The 22,155-nt window shown below is 36.4% G+C and overlaps 3 protein-coding genes across 5 annotated transcripts; 1 reads left to right on the top strand and 2 right to left on the bottom strand.

Annotated features, from left to right (window-relative positions):
- The first annotated feature begins 3 nt into the window (after positions 1-3).
- Rps9 (ribosomal protein S9) lies at positions 4-2,044 on the top strand. The gene is made up of 4 exons (XM_070659819.1): positions 4-155; positions 447-685; positions 930-1,116; positions 1,823-2,044. Exons 2-4 carry the CDS (start codon positions 463-465, stop codon positions 1,992-1,994), a joined length of 582 nt encoding a protein of 193 aa, XP_070515920.1. The 5' UTR covers positions 4-155; positions 447-462; the 3' UTR covers positions 1,995-2,044.
- Positions 2,045-2,135: 91 nt separating this feature from the next.
- LOC139104011 (protein lifeguard 1) lies at positions 2,136-3,770 on the bottom strand. The gene is made up of 7 exons (XM_070659230.1): positions 3,669-3,770; positions 3,356-3,597; positions 3,194-3,247; positions 2,890-2,980; positions 2,672-2,797; positions 2,380-2,529; positions 2,136-2,276 (listed from the first exon to the last, which is right to left on the bottom strand). Exons 1-7 carry the CDS (start codon positions 3,768-3,770, stop codon positions 2,136-2,138), a joined length of 906 nt encoding a protein of 301 aa, XP_070515331.1.
- A 287-nt stretch (positions 3,771-4,057) lies between these two features.
- Positions 4,058-21,825, bottom strand: Vps13 (vacuolar protein sorting 13C). Of its 3 annotated transcripts, XM_070659810.1 has the most exons (36): positions 21,537-21,825; positions 21,192-21,455; positions 21,028-21,114; positions 20,622-20,819; positions 19,995-20,449; positions 19,395-19,918; positions 18,819-19,287; positions 18,337-18,708; positions 17,743-18,212; positions 14,431-17,602; positions 14,117-14,296; positions 13,820-13,981; positions 12,288-12,451; positions 12,067-12,187; positions 11,677-11,901; positions 11,372-11,587; positions 10,991-11,032; positions 10,691-10,756; positions 9,909-10,112; positions 9,652-9,789; positions 9,417-9,563; positions 9,155-9,303; positions 8,956-9,067; positions 8,619-8,857; positions 8,226-8,388; positions 7,935-8,151; positions 7,589-7,764; positions 7,392-7,511; positions 7,172-7,293; positions 6,708-7,021; positions 6,226-6,347; positions 5,984-6,153; positions 5,733-5,847; positions 5,436-5,567; positions 5,170-5,337; positions 4,058-5,051 (listed from the first exon to the last, which is right to left on the bottom strand). In XM_070659810.1, the coding sequence occupies exons 2-36, from the start codon at positions 21,289-21,291 to the stop codon at positions 5,004-5,006; spliced, it is 9,879 nt and encodes a 3,292-aa protein (XP_070515911.1). In that variant the 5' UTR covers positions 21,292-21,455; positions 21,537-21,825; the 3' UTR covers positions 4,058-5,003. The 3 variants fall into 3 exon arrangements, with proteins under 3 accessions (XP_070515911.1, XP_070515912.1, XP_070515914.1); XM_070659811.1 differs by lacking the exon at positions 10,691-10,756; XM_070659813.1 differs by lacking the exons at positions 10,691-10,756; positions 10,991-11,032.
- Between the last annotated feature and the right edge of the window lie 330 nt (positions 21,826-22,155).

The following is a 22,155-nucleotide window of genomic DNA, read 5'->3' on the forward strand; positions in this document are numbered from 1 at the left end:
GAGACATCAGATCTCACTTAACAGTTGCTCTACTACATACATTCATATTCAATGCTCGAGGTATTCGGACGAGCCGAGAGTGCTCGTTTCGTGGCTTCGTCCATTTTCATTACATTCATTCTGGTGAGAAGTCGAGTTCTATCAGGCTGTTAGAGGTAAGTAACTGCAACGAGTAATAGTATTAATGCTCTCGTACATAAAATCATTCACTCAAGCATGCTAATTCTAACGGGACTTGTTATTTATTTTTCGACGCATTGTTTCAATATCGTAACATTTTTGTGACCTCGTGAAACTTTCGCTCCTTGCCGAGTCACGGGAGCACGTGGCAGACGTTCCGTTTTAACTCGCATAATTGTCGGATCTAAAAATCGTTAGCTCCTTCGCCTTTAAGCATTCATTTCGTTACGAGTATAATAATTTACACTCGCGTGATCTTCGATAAGGTGACGGTCCATCAAGATGGTTAACGGAAGAATCCCGTCGGTCTTCTCCAAGACCTACGTTACGCCCAGGAGACCGTACGAGAAAGCTCGTCTCGATCAAGAATTACGCATTATCGGAGAATATGGTCTTCGTAACAAACGCGAAGTGTGGAGAGTAAAGTATACTCTAGCCAAGATCCGTAAAGCTGCTCGTGAATTGCTTACGTTGGAGGAAAAAGATCCAAAGCGTCTCTTTGAAGGTCGGTAATTTACTGAGAACTGCAATTTAATTAAATATTTTAACAACGAGACGTTGGTGATAATTTTATTTAATCGATAAGAAATATATGATGAAAATATATATATATATCTGACACCTCTTGTCTGAAGGCTTTTGTAGAGATAATTATAAAAATTTCTGATATACTTGTAGCAGTTTTTAGTTTTTCTTTTTTTATTTTACTTTTATTTTACATATGTTAACCAGCAAAAATATTTTAATAGGAAACGCTTTGCTGCGTCGTTTGGTAAGAATCGGTGTGTTGAATGAAGCCCATATGAAGCTTGATTATGTATTGGGTTTAAAAATTGAGGATTTCTTGGAAAGACGTTTGCAGACCCAAGTATTCAAATTGGGCTTAGCTAAATCAATCCATCATGCTCGTGTACTCATTCGCCAGCGTCATATTCGGTAAATATAATATAGCTTTATTGACGGGAATTTATACCTTTGAAAAGTAAAAGTGTTTTATTGCTAAAAAATTAAATTTTAATTTGGGTACTATTTGAAAATTCGATAATATGCCTTAATAATTGGGCAAGAAGTAGTCGAATAATTTTGACATTCTTCTAATCTTTAAGGCAAAATTAAAAGCCTGAATTAATCACCGTTTGAGGTTATACAATTTCCTTTTTCGGTTTCATATCAGGCTACACTTTTACAAATGTAAAATTACATCGTATATAATTTTATATATTATATTTTTAAATATATTACAAAAATTTTTTATATAATAATTTATTATTTACTTATTTCGTAAAAAATTTTATCGAGTTAAAAAAATTACATATTAAAATGTATATTTGATGCAATAATCACAAAATAAGATGACAAACAAATTCTATTGTTCAGGTAGCAGTATGATGAAATCTTAACGATCGGACCCGATTGATTGTATTGAGAATTCAGTTAATAACTTAATTCGAGTCGCGCAAGCCACTTAAGTGCCGTTTATCGGTCTTAACGCTTGTTGAACTGTTCAAGTTCTTCGTTTTCGTCGAAAAGAAAAGAATTTCTGGTAGAGTTTTTGCATCTTACAATAAAAAAAAAATTGCAGTCAATGGTTGTGGTATAAATCTGATAAGATCAAATAAGTATTAATAATTTTTAATTGCAGAGTGCGCAAACAAGTGGTAAACATCCCATCGTTTATCGTACGATTGGACTCTCAAAAGCATATCGATTTCTCACTGAAATCGCCATTCGGTGGTGGTAGACCCGGCCGTGTTAAGAGGAAGAACTTGAGGAAAGGCAGTGGTGGTGCTGCACCGGAAGAAGAAGAAGATTAATGTAATCATTATCATTTTTTAATATTTCAATAAATGATCAATGATAATTATTTTATCTTCCTTTATGTTTTTAATAAAATTATTTATTATTTTTTTATATACGTGTCAAGGTACAGTGCATAAAGAACATTTTTTTTTTGTTCATCGACCCATACACATTAACAAGTACTGGTACAAGAGTACAATATCAACGTAAATCTGTGTAGTTGCAAAAACGACTTCGTCAGGATTCAATTCCAATCTGCGTCCGCCCATGATCGTTTGCACGTCGAAGTAGAGATACTGACGATAAGTAAAATACGTGATTTTTTTTATATTAAAAATTTAAATTTATAAAATTATAAATATATTTACAGTCTAAAAAAATTTTTATTGGCATACTAACCGTGCACAGGAGGAACGTTCCGATTGTAGCAATTACAAGACGTAAAACAATTATTTGAGTAAAAATCAGAATCATGATCGTCGTAAAAATGGCTATAATCGAGACCAGTCCAATCACCATAAGCAATCCCGGTTTCATTGTTAAGTCAAACTATAATCCCGTCGAGAAAAAAAAAATTATTACCTTTTTATTTATCTATGCATTATCTTTTAATTTAAATTTTAATATAACGCTGATTTAATCGGATAAAAATATAAAAATAAAGTAATTTAGATTGAAAGAGAGAGTGTACCCTGGAAAACGTTGCCACGAGAGATATAATTATCGTAACGGCAGCAGTCATACCCATAACAATAAGAACAACTTCGATGCTGTAAAACACGGAGATGAAGGCAGCCAGATATGACATTGATAGTGTCTAAGATTTACAAGAAGTTTAGTTGGATTAATTCTGATTTGCAATGGAGACTACTTCGTAAAAAGAAAAAAGGAAACGTCGGGAGATCATACCAGTAGAAATAGACAGATATAATTGTACGGTGGCGTTCGTCTAACGTGCACCGAACAAGCTATGGCACAATACGTGACGATGAAAAACACCCTAAGAGCAAATAATTTAATTAAATTTAAAACAAATTGTACAATTAATATATTTGATATCCATAATCTCTATATCATCGTAATACTATTAATTATATGAATATAAAAAATTATGTCACTTGTTTTTCTATTTTTTTTATTTAATATAATCTGACAATAAAATCAGATTAGCAACAAGAAAGAAATAATTTCTCTTGTAACTAAATTAACTTACATGGCAATGATCCACAGATACCAATTTACCATCATAAACTTTTGCGCTTCATCTCTGAAAAATAATTTCAAAGATTATAACACGATAAAGCCGTATAAAGAAACGAAGTCTTTAATTAAAAATTAAAAAGAACGTCTATAGTCCTTTTTTCTCTTTACTAACATGAACATAAAGACGGATATGATAAGAATGGTAAATATCAATTGCAGTGTAAGAAGACAGAAGACTTTGCGAACAAAACTCCTGCGAACTATGACATCTTTAAAATTGCCTATATATTCGTCGGCTTCCTGCGGCGGCATATTTCTCCTGCGCTGTTCTTGTACCCAAGCTTTGTATAATTCTAAATTCTCTCTTTCTCTCTGCGCTACCATCTCATCAGTGACCGTGATAGTATATGGTCCCTAAGATATAAATTACTTATAACCATTTGCAAATACTTTTAAAGCGAAGTGCTATTTTCATCATTACTCACGCTTTTAATCTTTTCCCCTTTGATTAATGGGGGTAGCTGTGTGGGTCCTGGAATATACTGTGAAACTTGCTGTTCTTCGTCATTCGCATCTTCGGACTGCATTGCATAAGTCTCGTTAGCGTAAGTATATCGCACCTTTTATTCTACATTTCAGGTACCTAACAATACTTGAAGGTGTTCAGATATATCAATCGCAATCTCGCAACTATCAACTATCAACCGCGGTTACGATTAACAAGCGACGACACATAGATAATACAATTGAATATCAGTATGGGGTACCATTCTTATTTTACAAAAGATCTAATTGAATTTATATATATAAAATATTTAAATTATATTTAAAGAAACCGAGGGTGTTGGTCTACCACGGAAGAATAGTAAAAACGTTATATATAAAAAATAATTGTATTTTATTAAATATCGCAACATAGATATACAATAAAATTAATTTAATACGTAATAAACACACACTCATACACATATAACAAGTCAAGCCAGAATAATAAATGATTACGAAGATTCATTACGTTAATTATTATATAATTTAAATAATTACAGCTACAATTCTAAATATTTATCGTTGTTAGAAGAAAGATAGAATGAGGTAAAAATGTTATTAATGCACAATTATTATGGTGTTAAACTTTATAATAAAATTTATTACATCTTAACAATGTTAATTTAATTGTTATGCCGTTTGCATTTCATAACAAATTTTCTTTAATATTTTCACTTGGTGCCATTACTAAAAAAAAACAAAATTAAGCGTACCATTGTTCTGTTAAATAACATACATCATTTGATTGATGAGCTCTCGTTAGGCTGTAATGATATCGATAATAAAACAGCTCTGAACGACTACAAGAAAGTGATGTGTAAAATCGCGTACAATTCTTTCATGGTTTCGTAGTATATTAGTTTTTTTATCCAATTCTTGCGATTATCCGCCATCAGTCTTATAAAAAGTGTCTGTAAAAATATACGCTGAAAAGCAGATATAACAATCGACGGCAGCTAGCGAACGTGACTTTAGCGTCGTGTGCGTCGAGTTTCACATGTAGTACCGCATGTATATACCGCGCCGGCCGGATTGCCGATGACTGATTTCTTTCCGTTCTCTCATCCTTTGCCTTTTACCGCCTAGGGTTGTGTACGCTAACCGCTGTCGTCACAAAAAATGCCATATCTGCTTTTTGGTGTACATATAAATTACAAAAAAAATTCGCTCGCACAGCGTTTTAAAACTAAACAAGCCCACTCTCTCTTTTGCCTTCTCTTTTACAGCTAGAACACACTCAAACGCGTTTTCTTACGTTTGCGCGTCATATTGCATTACACTCTGGATTGATTAATCTGTTCCTGAATTTTATCACGCAGCAACTATGAAAAAGAGAATAAATTATAAGACTTAAAGATATAGGCATAAAGTATAATGGACAAAATAATGTTTCATAGTAAATACTTTTACGAAATTATACGATTAGCTAGAAATACATACCTGTTTAATATTATAATCCGCTATTAAAAGTATTTTTGACTGATCTGCACTGCCGAACAGACCACCAAGTTTTTTCCTCTTATTAACGTCCTTAATAAAAATTTGTACACCTTTGTCTACGACTCTTACAGACTCGCTCAATTCGTTCCAAGTGTGACTCCAGTCAACCTAAAAGAAAAAAAAAAGAATAAGGTAAAAGCATAAATCATATCACGCTAATCTTTTATTTCCGGTAAAGATTATTGATTAATCTGACAAATACTAACCCGCCAACCGCCAAACAAATCGTTTCGTTCGAGATACGATAATCTTTTGTCAGTAAGTAATAAAACGTCTTTATTGATGAATACATGGTAGACATAAACGTCCGTGTGCGCATATTTCCCTTTTTCCAACTCCTAAGGAAAAAAAAATCACATGTAAGTTAGATATAAACTTTCTTGTAAAAAGTAAATTAAAATTAAATTATATAAATTTAATTTAATAACGCCTCTGCTAAAAACTGAAATATCTACCTGAAATAGAATTGATAAAAAATTATTAAGAATATAGAATTTTTTTACCATTAATATTTTATTTCCTTCGGCTTCGTCCTTTATATACGGCCTGACCAAACTATCTGGTTGCAAAAATCTAGGCGATCGTACTCTCTTTGCTTCTTCACTCAGCTCGGTAGCTCTAAAATAAATAATTTTCGTGTTATGTGAAAATTGCTTCTATTTTATATAAGTTAAAATTGATTTGTAAAATAAACAGTTTAATTACAAATATTTTAATTTTCAGAGATTATTTTGGCATAATTAAGATAACACACCGTTTGACAGCTCCGAAGGAACCACTTGCAAAGTCGATGACACCAGCCGTGGGTCGCGTAACAAGTCCAACAACACCTTTTCCGAATCCTTTGAAAAATCCTTCTACCCCTTCCTCCTTTGCGCCTGACAAAGGTTTCATTACTACACCCGTTACACCATCGACAACACCCTATTAAAAAAGAGAGAGAGATCAATTCGTGAACGTATCGAATCGCGAAAATTAAAACGCGCGACCGCTTACCATGACTAAACCTTTTCCGCTTCGTGCGAGACCTTCTTGTAAATTAGCGGGCTGCTTGTTGAGTTGTTCTTGTCTCTTTCGTTGATAATCTTTGTCGAAAGTTAAAGCAGCTATACCCTTACCTATAAAAGAGAATATGTAATAAAGCCAATTTTGTCGTGCATAAGGACGGAAGAATGAAAAATAACTCAGCCGAAAGATACAAATGTAAGTGAATCGACAATACGCGTAACGCGGGCACGATTCTTCCAGTATTATTTAAAAGGCTCGTCGATTACGACGTACATTAAAAAACAGATATAGCATTTGCTGCAACGAGCGGCGACGGCGGCTGGCGTTCCCTCTCAGTCGTCTGTGACCGGTGCTCCGCGACACGTCTACGCGCGCGCTTCGTGAGATTCGATGCACGTCGCGTCAAGATCGCGTACGCTAGCCGCCGTCGTAACACCATGAATGCCATTTCTAACGGCGAGTGTACGTACCCATCGCTCCTGTGATCTTTGACACAGCACCAGCCATTCCGCCAACGGTATGGCCTAACATGCTGCGCACCCCGAGAAACAGGCCCTCCGCGAATTCTCCTGGACCCTGTATGGCTCCTTGGAAAGGTTCGTAGAACAAGTCCTCGATGCCTTTCATGGTCCCGACCACAAGCCCGTATGGATTACCAATTACATCGAGTCCCAACACGAGTACGTATGCCTGTTTGATCGCTTGACCCGCGTAATGAGTGGTCGCCTCGGAGATAAGTTGCTTGTGTGTCATAAACACGTAGTTTCTCTCAAAGTACGCCAATCTGTATCAATCAAGAGCTTAGTCTTATCATTTTAGAAAATCTGTACGGTAAGACTAAAAAATTGTAGAGATTTGATCTTTAAAAAAATTCAAGTAAACGTCAGTAATTTCTTAAAAAATATTTCTAAATGTATCGAATTATAAATCTTACTTAAATACTATGTCATTAATGTCCGTCAGCGTTACACCGATTCCTTGTAATAATACATTAAGTACTTGTGGTAATGCCGAGGGTCCTCCTCCGCTTCCAGTCATTGAAAAACTAATGTGTATCTGAATGAACAGACAAGGAAAAAGATAAATTGTTAAATTAGATAATTGCTGTAAAATATTTGTACTTAATACATATTCAAGAGTGAAAAGCTACACACTTTGAGAGGTGAGAAGTGCAGTAGATCAAAAAAGTTCTTCTGCTCGGCCGTGGTGATCAGACTAACGTGATACATTAATGGTTCGTTAACAAGTTTCATATCTGTGCGGAATAAAGCACTCTGGAACAATAAACAAAATTATGTAACTTATAATATATCTTAAAATCGATTTAAATAAATTTCAATATTTTCTTCACCTCTTCGGCATCGTTGACTTCGTTCGTCTCGAATAGACCCATTATTGCATTTATAAAGACGATGTCCACCTTGATATGAAACTCTTGTATAAGAACCTTAAAATATCGAAATTGTTGAACAGTGCTGTATTCCAATAAACGCTTGACCATACTTAGCTCCGCGAAAGGCTTCGTCACTAAAGAAGCATGAAATAAAAGAGATTAGAAACAAGTTCTTAAAAAATTGTATAAAATTTTCATAATGCTTATTGTGCGCGCATCGAAGAGAAGGAGAGGGAGAAAAAAAGGGAGGAAAAAATAATAATGAAAGAAATAATTCTTACGCTGTGCAAATAATAATTAATACCTGTACTCTGCGTGACGCTCTTTGGTGGTGGCACTGGAGCTAATATAACAGGGAAGACGCACTCCGACAACTGATTGTCGATTTGAAGCCTGTTAATTTTTGCATGTAGTTGTACTTGATGCGCTGAAGTTCGATACTGCAGCCAAAGTCCAGTTTGAAATGTACGTCGCATATATCTACGATGCGGTCTCAGCATCTCCATATTCAAATAATCCACCTTGGAGTAAAAAATAATAAATTAGATCCAAGTATTAGAAAATTTGAACCGGACTAAGAACTCGTTTGTTTTACCATTAATTTCGGTTCTAACATCATTCGATAGTCTGCATCTTTGCCAATTTGTAATTCTCTAATATATCGTTGATATCCTTCCTCGATGGCGTTGACTTCCTTGGCATTTAACGCTCGCCATCGGCCACCAAGGCATTTACGCGTTTCCCATATAATTCCAGAGCTATTATAATAAAATCGTATTTTAATTTTACACGTAATATATTTATAAAGAATATAATTATTTTTTAATTAATGTATAAATTATAATGTATGAATTATAATGCATGGTAGCAGTTATCGACTGAACTTTAATTATATATGGAGCGCTCGGTCGAATGTATATGTATAAATAGAATTATATTATGACATTTATAATTAACAAAATTTATATGTTATGTTTCAGACTCTCACCTGGCGATACACATGTACAGTAATTCAGACTTGGTAATGTTGTTGACGAGAGAGAATCCAATGCCATGGATATTCAGCGTGATTTCTTGATCTATTACTTCCAAGTCACCAGCCAGCTGACAATCCTCGGCGATCTTTAGACTTGTAGTGAACAGCAGTACACGTTGAGTACCGTCCAAGAACGAGACATAAAACAGTTTCTCGTCTATATCCGGTAATTGAAAAGTACCAAGATTATCCTAAAAAAAAAAAATGAAAATGTTACATCGTGTTTGCTTGCATTTTTTGATTTTACGAACGATTCCGTCATTGTTTGTCGTTATCTTTTCCTGTTTACCTTGCGCAGATTATCTTCAATTTCCTTGCCATTGTTATCCTCCCAAACCAATCTTCGTGGACCCGCCGGATTTTCCCAAGTATAAAACATTCTGTTATAAGACTGCACGGACCTATTAATAGGTAATACACAATAAATAAGAATAACCGGAATTATCGCACTCCGGAATTAAACTTAAAAAATCACGTTTTCCACATACCTAACATTAATTGAACCTTTTTCCCACAGATTAATAGTGTATGACGTATGGTTAACAATCAAAGCTGGAGCGTTTCCTGGACTGTAGCCTGACATAGAAATGTAGACACCGCCCTCATTAATTTGAACATCTACATTGATCCCTCCATACTATGAAGTAAATAATTTTTTTTTTTAATGTAAGAGCTTGATTATTTATTATAATTATGTTATTAATTTATAAATAAGTTCTATGTAATATAATTATTACTATGCTTAATTACCTTATTGTCCAATTTCAACAAAGTCGTGTGGCTATCGGTATAAATAAACGCCGCGGTTTTTTCAGGTTGGCCTGCGACTTTGGCCTTCAAAGTCTTATTCTCGTGCTCAGATTTAGGCCACAACGCTGCGCATTCACCAGGAGGTACCTTGACATAAAACAGTAACATTGTAACGCAAACGTAAGTTTCACTATCTCAACAATAGTAATCAAATTATTTATATCTTATAACGTACTTTGACCACCGGATCAGCCGGTCGGTCGCCCTCCTGACATTCTATGAGAAAATCTGCATTGTTGATAAGTATATAGTAAGGCGTAAACGTAATCTGCTTGGTCAACGAGTTATATGTCAATTGATTGTGTACTCCGATCTGTAACGAGAAAAATTATTTTTTTTTACTTTTGTTTCTTTTTATTTTATTAAACAAAATTAATACTTATGTAATTTTTTTTCTTATACTCGATACATAAAAATAATTAATATAAAAACCTGATATATCATTCCATTATATTTGCAGGCTACTACACCCTCGCTCCCTGCAACGTCAATGGAGAATTTGTCGGACCAGTCTCCGTCCTCTACTCTGATCATAGCCTTCTTCTTGCCGAAGAAAGCTTTGGAGCGAAATGAGAATAGAATAGGTCCTTTGAAATGTTCCGGGTGGTACAATACGTTTAAATAATCATCCGTTGTCTGAAATAAATAATTAATATAAATTAATTATTGTTAATCTTGTCAGAATATATTTCGTATACCATGCAGAATTAATAAAAACAAATAATAAACATTTCCGTAATATTAGTTTGTTATACAAACTTTGTATAACAATGCCGCTTTTGAGTTACTATTAGGACGTTTTACGTCTAACAAAAAAACCAAAGAAATCCTGAGGCATTCGAGAATCGATAGATTTGCTATTCGAAAAATTAAAAACACAGCAGTTCACAAAACATAATTACAAATTAAATAAGACAAGATCGACAGAAAAGGGGAAAACAGGAGGTTGATCTAAAAGAAGATTAAATTAGCATACGTTATGAAGCACAACCACACGTGCATGATGTAGCTGACGTTAATATGTAAGTGCGATTTATGTTCAATGAAATGTAGTTATTAAAAATCTGGGACTAACAATGATAATTTAACATAATTTGCAGTGTTTAGTTCCGACAACACGGAATATATTAGATAATTGTTAATTCACAATAATTAGCAATCTTGCGAACACAAATATGAGGGCAGCAAATTATTAAAATAAAACGATGCGTCACCGCACGCGTTTTCCTCTTCCTGTAGTGTGCGCGTTGCCGATGGGGTTTCATAGCGGAAACGAACTTCTGAAAGACGTTTGTATGCACAAATATAGCGATAAATGTCGATGCCTAACCGATAAAAAAATTTGACAACTTAATGAAGTTGATAATTCACGACTATAAAATATAATTATTTTTAACAATCGAATACAATTATGTATGAAATTGTGCAAAATCTGATAGCTATTTTTGATAATACTACAAGATGACTATTTGTAAGAAGCACGGTAATGCGACACGATAACAAGAAATTTCTACCTTGATCGGACTCGATTGCTCTTTGCCACCCTTACTTGATTTCTGTAAAATAATGCAGTATGTTGAATACAGGGTTCTAATCAAGCAAGGTGCATTGTGCTAGTTAACGCTGCGTTACAATAATGAAGAAAATGCGAATGCAAAAGAAGGGGTGAGAATTATATCGTACATGCATAGAGTGCATATCGGAAAAAGAATTTTCACAATGTTGAAGTGGAACGAAAAGGCAACTCTAAATGTAAATGTAATTTTAGTTAAAATTTGAAATTTTTTAAGAGTTTTAGTAAAACTTTTTTGACAGATAAAATATATTCATATTAAATAGCCAAATGTACAGGCAAAGGTACTAAAATACTTGCGAAATTATCGCTGAAAACATACTCTATAGGACAGCATTAAACCCGTCTTGTTCAGCATCCAGAAGGGACAATATAACGCCATGACGATCGAACTGTGCTTGTAAGATGTGTGCATTCCGAGGTCCAGGATTACTTTCTGCGCGCTGTCGAAAGACTCGAACGACCAGACCGCGAACTCCGGTGGGTTTGAGACAATCTCTCCTTTACACGACCAATCTTTCTCGAGATAATTTGGTAACTGCAACGTACATGGTTTATATTAAGTAAAAAAAAATGCAATAATTTTATTTTACATATATTTCTTATCAAAATAAATGTTTACTTTACCTTAATTATTATATTTGATTTGGCTGGATCAATCGTAGGAAGTTGCAAGGAAGCACTTGCTTCGAGTAAGTTCTCCTGAGCAGAACCAGGTAAGCGGATTATGATGTCGATCGGTAGGAAATTTTTCAGATATACAGACGGATAAAGATGTACGTTGTAAATGGTACTAGCCATAGTATGACGAGTGGTATTTTCGAAATACACCTGCTCGATTTCTCCTACAGCCTGTACAAACGGATTATTTTGTACTTTATAACATTAAATTAATAATATAATTTTTAATTAATTCGCTAATTAATTGACTCAATAAAATCGATCTGCATTTAGACATCAAATATATTATTACAATTTTTTATTACGGATTTAATTTTCTACAAAAGAAATATTCACCTGAATATAAAATGGTTCAGTCGTATCTTGCTTGGATCGCGGCTCGCATTTTAATAGTTTCGTCATGGAAACAGTTTTCTGCAGATCCTTCCAAATGAATGGTTCAACCGATACCATATATCTAAAATAAATTTGATCTACTCATTAATTTATTTGCTGAAATTCTATCACATTGTGCGCGCATGGTTTTTTTTTAATAATGTTAAAAATTGCAAACGTACCCATCAATGCTGAAAAATAGCCAATACATGTTAGTCGGAGTATACACGGCATCTAAAGGTAAATTTAGCTTCTCATCCGGTGCCACTGTGCCGACGCATTCCACTTCATTTCCACGTTTCGTCATATAATAAACAGATATTGACTGCGCGAAATGATTATGGACCTGTACAAAAGAAAAATTTAATTATTATCCTATCTTAAAAAAATTGGTGTGACGCCTGAAAGGCTAATAATTGATTTTATTATTGCCGTTTATTAAATTAATATATTTTTCTTTTTTGTTACAGATCGACGCAGCTGCATCCACCGCTGTCAACGAAAGTGTCGTCACCGCCGATATTATTAATTATACGAACCGCAGCCGGTTCGTCGGTCGTTCCGGGAGTTCCGTACAGTATTCGGACGGTTTTTTCTAAACGCGGGTGCCGAACAGGAACGCGCAAAAGTGATCGATAATTTTCGCGGTTGTAAAATCACGGTCGGGGTGTTCGCGAGTTTCCAGTGCGCGGAAGGATGACTCGACACGTTCCATCTGAGAGGAGGAGCAGGCCCAGGAAGGGTATCCTGCCCCAGCGGAGCAACCCAGGGGTAAGTAGTATCAGCTTTCCTTCCGAATTACATTCCGAATTACGTTCTAAATCTACATATAATTTTGTCATTTATTTGTTACAGATCAAGAGGAACTCCGCTGTAGCGCTCGCCGATATTAATGAATATACGAACCGCAGCCGGTTTGTCGGGCGTTCCGGGAGTGCCGAAAAGTATGCGGACGTTTTTTCACGTATATTTTTTTTTTACGGGAGTGCGTTCGCGAGTTACAAGTGCGCGGAAGGATGGCTCGTCACGTCCCATCTGAGAGGATGAGCAGGCCCACCAGGAGGCATCATGCATCGGCGGAGCAACTTATAGGTAAACATCAATTTTTTAAATTAAATTAAAAAAAAACTTTTACTTTTTTTTTGTTAAACCTATAAACTAACTAGCATGTCTACATTAATATATTTCTTTTTATGTTTCAGCCACCGGCAGAAATCTACAACTCCGCTGACGCTCATGCAGATCGGTAAGCCAGTAACTTGTTTTCAGGATTTTCTTTTTCAGGTTTCGAAAAATAACGCGCGCAAGTGATCAACAATTTTCGCGAATATAAAATCACGGTCGCGTTCGCGAGTGACTCGTGCGCGGAAGGAGGACTCGTCACGACGTCCGAACTGAGAGGAGGAGCAGGCCCGGGGGGCATCATGTTTCGGCGGAGCAACTTTTAAGTAAGTATAGATTAAAAAAAAAAAAAAAATTTTTTTAATAATCTCATTACTTAACTGATATGTCTACATTAATATTTTCTTTTTTATGTTACAGGCACCGGCAGAATTCTACAACTCCGCTGAAGCTCATGCAGATTGGTAAGTCGCATGATTTTTTTTAATTGTTTGTAATTGGCGCCTCTTAAAAAATAGCGCGCGCGTAACGCGTGCATAGGTTTTTCTAGTATCTAATTAATTATTAAATTTTTCTCTACCATTTAACTTACTTGAAGAATACTTCTCAGCGTAACAACCGTGCTACCTTCCTCTACAATAACATCTGACACAATACCCCATTCCTCTGAGCCCTCCTTTCGATGTTTTAAAGAGAAAAATCTCTTATCCGCTCTCAGCACAGGTATCGCTAGCTTGCTTTGAATACCTTTAAACTGTTAAAAACATCGTGTTAATTACGTTAATTATGGCAATTTATAATAAATTAGTAATCTGTTCCTTCTCTCGAGTAATTTAAAATTCAACAAATTGTGCGACTGTGCGATTCTGCCGTCTGTATATTAACTTACAGATATAGAAAATTTACTGTCGTCTCTATCCCTCACAGTCTCCACTTTTAATTGCTCGAGAAGACGTGTGTCGTCCAGCTTGGATGTTTTTGGGGCGAGTTCTACTGATGCACCAGTTTCAAGGATCACTTTCATATACGAATCATTGTAATCTCTTATTCTCGACCCGTCATCAAAAATCTGCCGTAAAAAAAATTCGTACAATAATAGTTTTTTTTAAATTAATAAAATTATCGTTTTGTCAACTGATATTAATTCGTAAAATCAAGTTTAATAATAATTGAACAGACAAATTACAATATTAATAATGTTACCTTGAAGAGACTGTGTTCCAAATCGAGTATTATCTCCAGGCCGGTCTCGTTCTTCAGCTCATACGGTGCTATTTTTCTGGTAGGCCCCTTTTCTCGACTTGCCTCTATAGCGGAGGAAAACGAATGGCCGAGTTGTTTTAAAACGTCCAGACACGTCTTCGTCATAGTTATCTCTAAATTATCAGAGGACGTAACGTCAATTGACATTTTAGTAGACTGGTGTAGTTCTTCGGGTTCGCTTTCCGAGACGGGACTGACCACTACACTGGCACCTCTTGAGTCTAGCATTATATCGTTGAATTGAATTTTTGTTTTCAATTCCCATGGCGTCGAGACGCGTTTACCATTATCAGAATTTTCTATAGGTTCGATCAGCGGTTCCCACAATGCGAGGCGACTGTTGTAATAAGACATGATTACTGACATTATGCAGTCTATGCTCATAGATTTTGTACTCCAATCGTTAACGTTGCTTTGAAAGCCCACATGAAGTAATAACATGGGCAGAGTTTTGTTACCGACACCCGCCTCCAGAGTAAATAAAATTATTGGCGCTGAAACGATTGCCAATTCAGGCTTGTAGGCCGCCGTCGTCACAATCTCGTCACTTGGATATATAAGCTCTTCGAGTGCTTCCGTTGCAACTTCTGTTTTTAAATACCAATAATTACTTTCTTCAAAGGGCGTAACGATCCACAGTCCTTCGTAATTAGGTTCCGGTTTAACGATTTCTTTATTCTCTTCTTCTTTTCTTGTCACCGTTTGAATAACTTTATTCAATATTTCTATTACGCCTGGTGAGACAGATATATGAATATCCGTGCAACAAACTTCTAAATGGAGTCCTTTACCTTCCGGCGTAGAACCGGCTACGCTAATGCTGCACGGTTTCAATACCTGATAGATCCAATCCGCCCTTTTCGCAGGATTGTACACTCCCGTCAATAGCGATAGATCTTTAATAGAACCCGCGATTACCTGATGCTCTCCTATAATGCGCACTTTAAGTAACAATTCTGTGTTCAGTATTATGCAATTTGAATTTATATCATCCATGTCTTCCAGTAGAATAATATCCGGCTTTTCTATATGGAGATTTACAGTTAACATTTTAGGCGTCGTAACAGGCGGCTGCTGTGGCGCTAATTTTTTCTTTGGCATTATCGACTCGTTTTTCGAGGCGGAAGTAATAGCTGCTTTGTTCGCTGTATCTACGTCAAAAAAATCTTTGATTTTCATTAGATAGTCAAGAGATACAATAATGCTGAAAGAAAAAACTCGCACGTCGGCGAATGTATCGTTCAGGCTCTGGCGTACTGTTACGTCCAGCATACTTCTGGCATTATACTTAGCGTGTTCCTTGTCAAGATGATCCTCGCTCGGTCCCGATAATCCGCCGTCATTGCTGGTCCTTTCCATAATTCGTATTAGTGAGCCTTCTCGGCTCTGACGCATGTCGTCCAGTGTGCAATTCATTAGCAGAATTGATGTAGCTAATAGACCGTCTGCGAACACGCGGCCTTTCACGGCAAAGTGCGTCAAGCTGAAGCGCGCCAATCCATGCTCAGGTAAATGCAGTGGCGACGTCTGCGATTGCAGCAATTTAGAGCCGCCGGTAAATAAATTGATCACTAGGCTGTCCATAATAAATTCAAATTTGACGAATGTATGAGCGTGTCGTTCCTGTACATCCGACGGTGTTTCTCGTGATGTATTAATTTCATATTTATGCATCGGTTGAGTCTCAAGCTCTCCACTACATTCAGATTTTACGGTGGGCGATTGCACTTGTTGCACGGGTTTCAAGTCCTCGAATGTCTCATTTAAATTCTGATCTAGTACTTTTAAAATCGTTATATAATCCTCTTTACTTAACAACAAATTGATTTTATTTAATCTGCCGGACATATCGATATCCGGAATTGCAGTGAACCAAGTAGTAGATAAATTACGCTTCATTAATAGCGTAAATGTTACTGGTTCTAGCAACAGTACTTCGTTCTCGCTGGTAAATTTCTCCATATTCAGCCGCACTCGAGATAGCTTTAAATTCTGCAGTTCGATTTTCATTTCATCTACTACGGGACACTCACCGGTTTCCTCGTTCACCGTATCCAGTTTTTTGAAAACATTACGTATCACGAGATTGCCCATATCTAACGTCAAGCTGTGCTCGTTCTTCGAGTTCATCGGCACGAATATGACAGGCGCCTTGATCCTAACGCTTAATTCTATGCGTGAAGCACTTTCTTGAACGTCTTTTATGTTTGTTTTTGCGGCTTCCGCTGCAGCCGCCGATGCCTCTTTGATAGCTTTCTGCGCTGCTTGGAAATTATTTAGAAAATTCATCACGCTTGTAACAAATGCCTTCAAAAAGACAATGCGGTGGCAGCCCATCGTAACCTGTACCGACATGTTATTCTTGTCCATCTCCCAATGTTCGATGTTATACATTACCGTTTGAATTTGCAAAGATTCCGTACCTTCGACTGCCACGATATCTTTATACATGGAAGCAGGATTAAGATCTTTAACGCTAATGGAAGCCAGATCAGCGTTCACTTGCGAGTATGAAGATTTACTGAGAAAATTGACGCTGATACCCTCAATGTAGAGCGCAGTAATATCTCGAGCGTCGCTAGAAATCTTGAGATTAATCGAACCGATTTTGGCATTCACCTTTAGATCGATGCATTCAACAGTTTGCCTCTTGCGTCGTCCGGAAGGTCTTAATCTTTGTTTTTGCAATTGTTCTTTGAGAAAACCAGAAGTCTCCTCCTGAATAGAAATTAATCGAGTCGGTCGAACACGCTCGATTTCATTGCTCTTAGCGCCTTCAAGCGAATTTATTTTATCTTGAATATATGTGCTAAATCGCAGCAATTCAATGAGTGCTTCTTGATGTAGCAGAGTGTCCAGCGAGGTAAATTCCAATCGAAGTAATTTTACAACGGAGGCGTGACGTGTAGTAAACTCTGGCGAGCGCTTATTCACGTTGACATATTGCACGGCGATTAAATACTCATCTTTGCCGGCCGACATCGGCGTATTGACCATAAAAATTTCTTGATTTTCGTACAGCTGTCGGATTTGCACGCCGCCCAGCCGCAGTTGCACTTCTTGATCGTACGTACGTTGCAACATTTCCGCTTCTAGTTGTAACACTTGCAATCTGAAAGAAAAACGAACAAAAGAATAAAAAAAAGTAATCGAAAATTTTCACAAAATTAAATTATTTTATTATATACGTATATATAATTAAATTAAACATTAACGTATATATAATTAAATTAAATATTATATGCCGTAAACCTGATAAAGTCCAATGATGCGCCATCGTCTCGTTGTCTAGACACCGACAGCGTAAACTCTTTCATCTCGAATTTCATTTCCAAATCAGTGGTCTGCTTCATCGGCGCACTTTCTTGACGTTGTTTTCTTCTATCGGCAATGCTCGATATTGTAGTACCAAGCTCTTTTAACGACAGCTGCGAAACAGATTTGGAAAGAGAAATACGCTGCAACTCAGTAGATTTTTTTTCTTCGGGTAGAGAGATGCTTTGCGCAATTGAGAGTGCTTGCAGTAGCCGAACATCCGTTACGTTCACAGCAACTGATGGCAAGTGACCGAGAAGCCGTAGCTTTGGTAACAAAGGATCGTCCGTCACCAAACATTTATGGAATTGAATTTCCAACGTAGTTGGATGAAGCAATATTAGAGAACTCGTCTCGGTACTTGTTAAAGCTGATCGCCACTCTTCATTTGGCAGCGAGACTAGCATCTGGAAATAAATTATTTTTATATTGTAAATTAAATATACATAAAATAGCACAAGTAATTTTTTAGATAGTTACAGCATGTTTTATATAACTATTTAACAAATTGCAAATTAAAGGTGTTATTACTTGAAAATTGACTATCTTCAAAATGAATTTGTCGTAGCTGTGCTCCCTCAGATGTAGCAATACTTCCTCTTCGCTTTTGCCCATGCTAACGAGTTGTTTAACACTAGCGCCAGCCATATCGTTCTCACCTTTCTCCTTTTCAAGAGAATGCATTTTTAAACTTCCTAAATTCACGACGATTAACGCCTTTGAATCGTCGTAGAGACCGCCATACGGTATGATAAGTTTCGATGCCTGCATATCTACTTGTATGTCCAATATTGAATGCTTTTGTATAGCGTATTCCAGTCCGAGCGCAGACATTTCTTTTAAGCCCTCCAATCGTTCCGCAGCGGCTGTTTGTAATTGATTCAACGTCGAAGAATCTTGTACCTAAAAAAATTTATAATAAACACGAAAAAATTATAATTAGATAAATTCATAAAATAATGCAATCGGAAATTTTTCTATTAACACATTAGTGATGAGACAAAAAAATATACCTTAAACATATCGATTAGTTCTACAATGGTTTGTGCGTCATAAATAATGTCGACGGATCGAGACTTGACTATTACACGATCGCCGCATAACCTGTCGATTGGATTTTTTTCGTAGGACACAAAGAGCAGTACGCTATCAGAACTACAATGTTCCCGATTAAAGAGCGAAGGTACGTTATTATTCTGTGTCACGCCCAAAAGTTTCATGTCGCTGATAGAGGTAGTCACGTAGATCGCGTTCGCGGACGGCCGTGACTTGAAATTTGCTCGTACGCCATGTAGCTGCAAATCTAAGACGCATGGGTGCTCTTTATCCATGTCCAGCAGAGAGATTTGCAAACCATGCAGAAGAAAACGTGTGTCTATCATTTCATACGTCTCTGGATAATGTGCAGGAGCGGTATTCTCTTGATAATCGATTGCCCGATAGAGCTTCTCTTTCTCCTGCGGTGTCATCGCTTCCTCGAATCTAAATTATTATTAGTTTAATAATTATATTATGCTTGTAATTAGAAATTTCTTTTACGTACATTAACAATTTTTTTAAGCCTCGACTTATTTAAATATTCAACAAACCTGCGCATAATAGCCGCAGCTGAATTAAGTTCCTTCGTCTCCTCAGCCTGCGAACCGGACCACAGAAAACCGAACCAACCTTGTTTCGCCTTTAAGCTTTTTTCCCGTGCTGCCAATCTCTCTACTTCCATCTCAATCTGTTGTCGAATAATTACTAGATTGAAAATATCCAACTTGCTTTCACATTCTGTTAATCGTTCCTCAATCTCTTTTGCCAACTTTTTCGCTGTTAACTTCGTCTGATAGGCCTCGGCGTAGACGCGACAAGTATCGCGATGCTGTTTCATGTGATTCCAGTTCCAATTACGACGACATCGTCGCACGGTCTCCTCGAGAACGCAGGTATATGCAAAGTGCCACCACTTCCTGTAGTGGCCGCGATACGATGACAAATTTGGTCGGTATTTCCTATACGGTCCAGCTTTTCGTGCTTGATCTAGACCCTCTCCCAAACGTACTAAGGTTTGATATTGACGCTTTGTTAAGCCAATTCGTAATTTCTGCATCTCTAGATCCAGCCATACCTATAAAAAAAAAAAACAGTATAAAAAAATTTTTAATTACAAAATTAAATGATTATCGTGTACAATTTTATATTACCTTTGGAATTGTATAGTTGCTACCGTCAGATTCAGGTTTGGGATTGAGTCTGAGTTTAGATTTGACGTTAATCGGTCCCAACAGATATTGGTAGCCTGTCGGAATACTGTCCATAGTTGCAATGCCACTACAAAAAAGATTGGAGTACAAGGATTGCGAGCTTTTGCTATATTGCTCCACGCTTGTATTAAGGTAAACAGCCAATCCATCCAGACCGCATAATTTGAAAATCTGCGGAATGGCATACATGTCTTTCAGATTGCCAGTAGTTTCCCAAGAATCTGTACAACTCTCGAGGACGAAAGAATTCAGGGTAAAGCCAACGGAAAACGGATGTTCTTTGAAAGTGACATGGTCTTCGTACCGCACGTGAATCCTCTTGATTTCCACATGAATGTTCTTAATCATGCGAGCTAGCAATTTCTCAACCATCGAATCATCCAGTTTTTCTTGCGCTGTAAGTATTTTATATTTTACATGTTATATTAAACCTATATATAAAAAAAAAAAATTATATGAGCATTAAAAACGTTCGCGCATATACATAATCTATAATTTTTAATTTTATAAAAATTTAAGCTTGTTTTACTTTTTTTTATTAACAAAAAAGCGTAAACGTTTAGTTACATTTTATATCTGCTAATTGTTTCTTTTTTTCCACTCTTGCAAGCTCTGCTCGTTTAGTTTCCAACTGCGTTTTCGTCTCTTTTTCTTCATTATAAGAAACTTGACTTGTAGGCACTACTAATATAAAAAGTTCCTCAACTATCGCGTCAATTTGGCCATTCCACATATCTTTGAATGGAATCTTCAATATTAATTTTCCTGTAAAAATCTTATTATAAAACAGTTGTTTCTATTATTTTTTATGTACATATCATATTGTGTAATTTAAATAATCAAAAATAATTTGGGTAATAAGTAGAGTAAGCTTATAGAAACAAATAGGAAAATCCCATATCATTTTATAAAATATGGGATTTCCCTATTTTATTTATATAATTTAATTATATAAATAAAATAATTTTTATACCTAAGCGACCATATTCCAATCTAATTGGAAGGTCCAGCACATCCAATGCAGACTCTTTTATTAACAAATCATTTAATACAAGATCACCTAAAAACAAGAAATTTATTATAAAAGACATCATCAATTATTGCTTATTGCAATGAATTTGTCTAGAGCATTCTTACCTCCCCATAGGCTGACTTTAAGCTGGGTATAGTCTAAATTTTCAATATATTCGCCTATCACCTTGTTAAGGAGTTCAGCAACAATTGACTCAAAAACCATTTTGCTGCTTGTTTCCTTCTTTCTTTCTAATTAATATCTGTGATTTATATTTACAAGATTACTGGCTCACTATAATTTAATAGCTTAATAGTTAAATTAATTAACTTAACGAATGGAGCTCAAACAACACTCTTCCATCAGCACTCAGTTTTTTTGCATCATCCCTGAAATAAAGCGAACGTCAGTTAATGGGTTAGAAATTTTCAGAAAGCGATTTATCGTCGAAATTTAATATTGTACACAACCTTTTTGTTTCTCTCTTACTTTACGTCCATTTTACGCGAGAAACAGCAAGAGCAGCGAGTGCATGTGTACGTACGTATATATGTAATAACACCAATGCCACATTCGAAACTTTTTGCGTTAAATTCTCGTGTCCAAGGTGTAATACGCAACAATTCGCGTAAATGGGTGCGACACGCCACGTAATGCGAGCGAAACCGGTAGAGAATAAACAACGAGAAACGGGGAGAAATCAGCATTCGCGTTTCACGTTTTGACGGTGAACATAACCTTGGAGAAAATCGGCTCGAGCCGAGCACCGCGAAGAGATAATCATCGTTCTTTTTCCGTCGAATTACGTCATCTCTGCTAAATGGCGCTTCGGGAAGGCTGGTAATCTTGTCGCGCGCAAGTCTCGAATTGCCGGTTAGTTTTGCTTCATCTGCTCTGCGCTCCACGTTGCATCAAAGAACATCGAACGAACGTAACGGATTCGGTCACATCCAGTCATGTAATTTCCGTAAAAGAAGCACGTACAAGAGCACAGTAAGACATCGTAAAGTGCAGCGAAATAACGCGCGTATCAGCTGATAGCTAATCAGCTCGATCAGCTGGTATCTGCTAACTATACGGAAATACGGA

This window comes from Cardiocondyla obscurior, linkage group LG07, assembly GCF_019399895.1.
Source record: "Cardiocondyla obscurior isolate alpha-2009 linkage group LG07, Cobs3.1, whole genome shotgun sequence".
NCBI classification, from domain to species: domain Eukaryota; kingdom Metazoa; phylum Arthropoda; class Insecta; order Hymenoptera; family Formicidae; genus Cardiocondyla; species Cardiocondyla obscurior.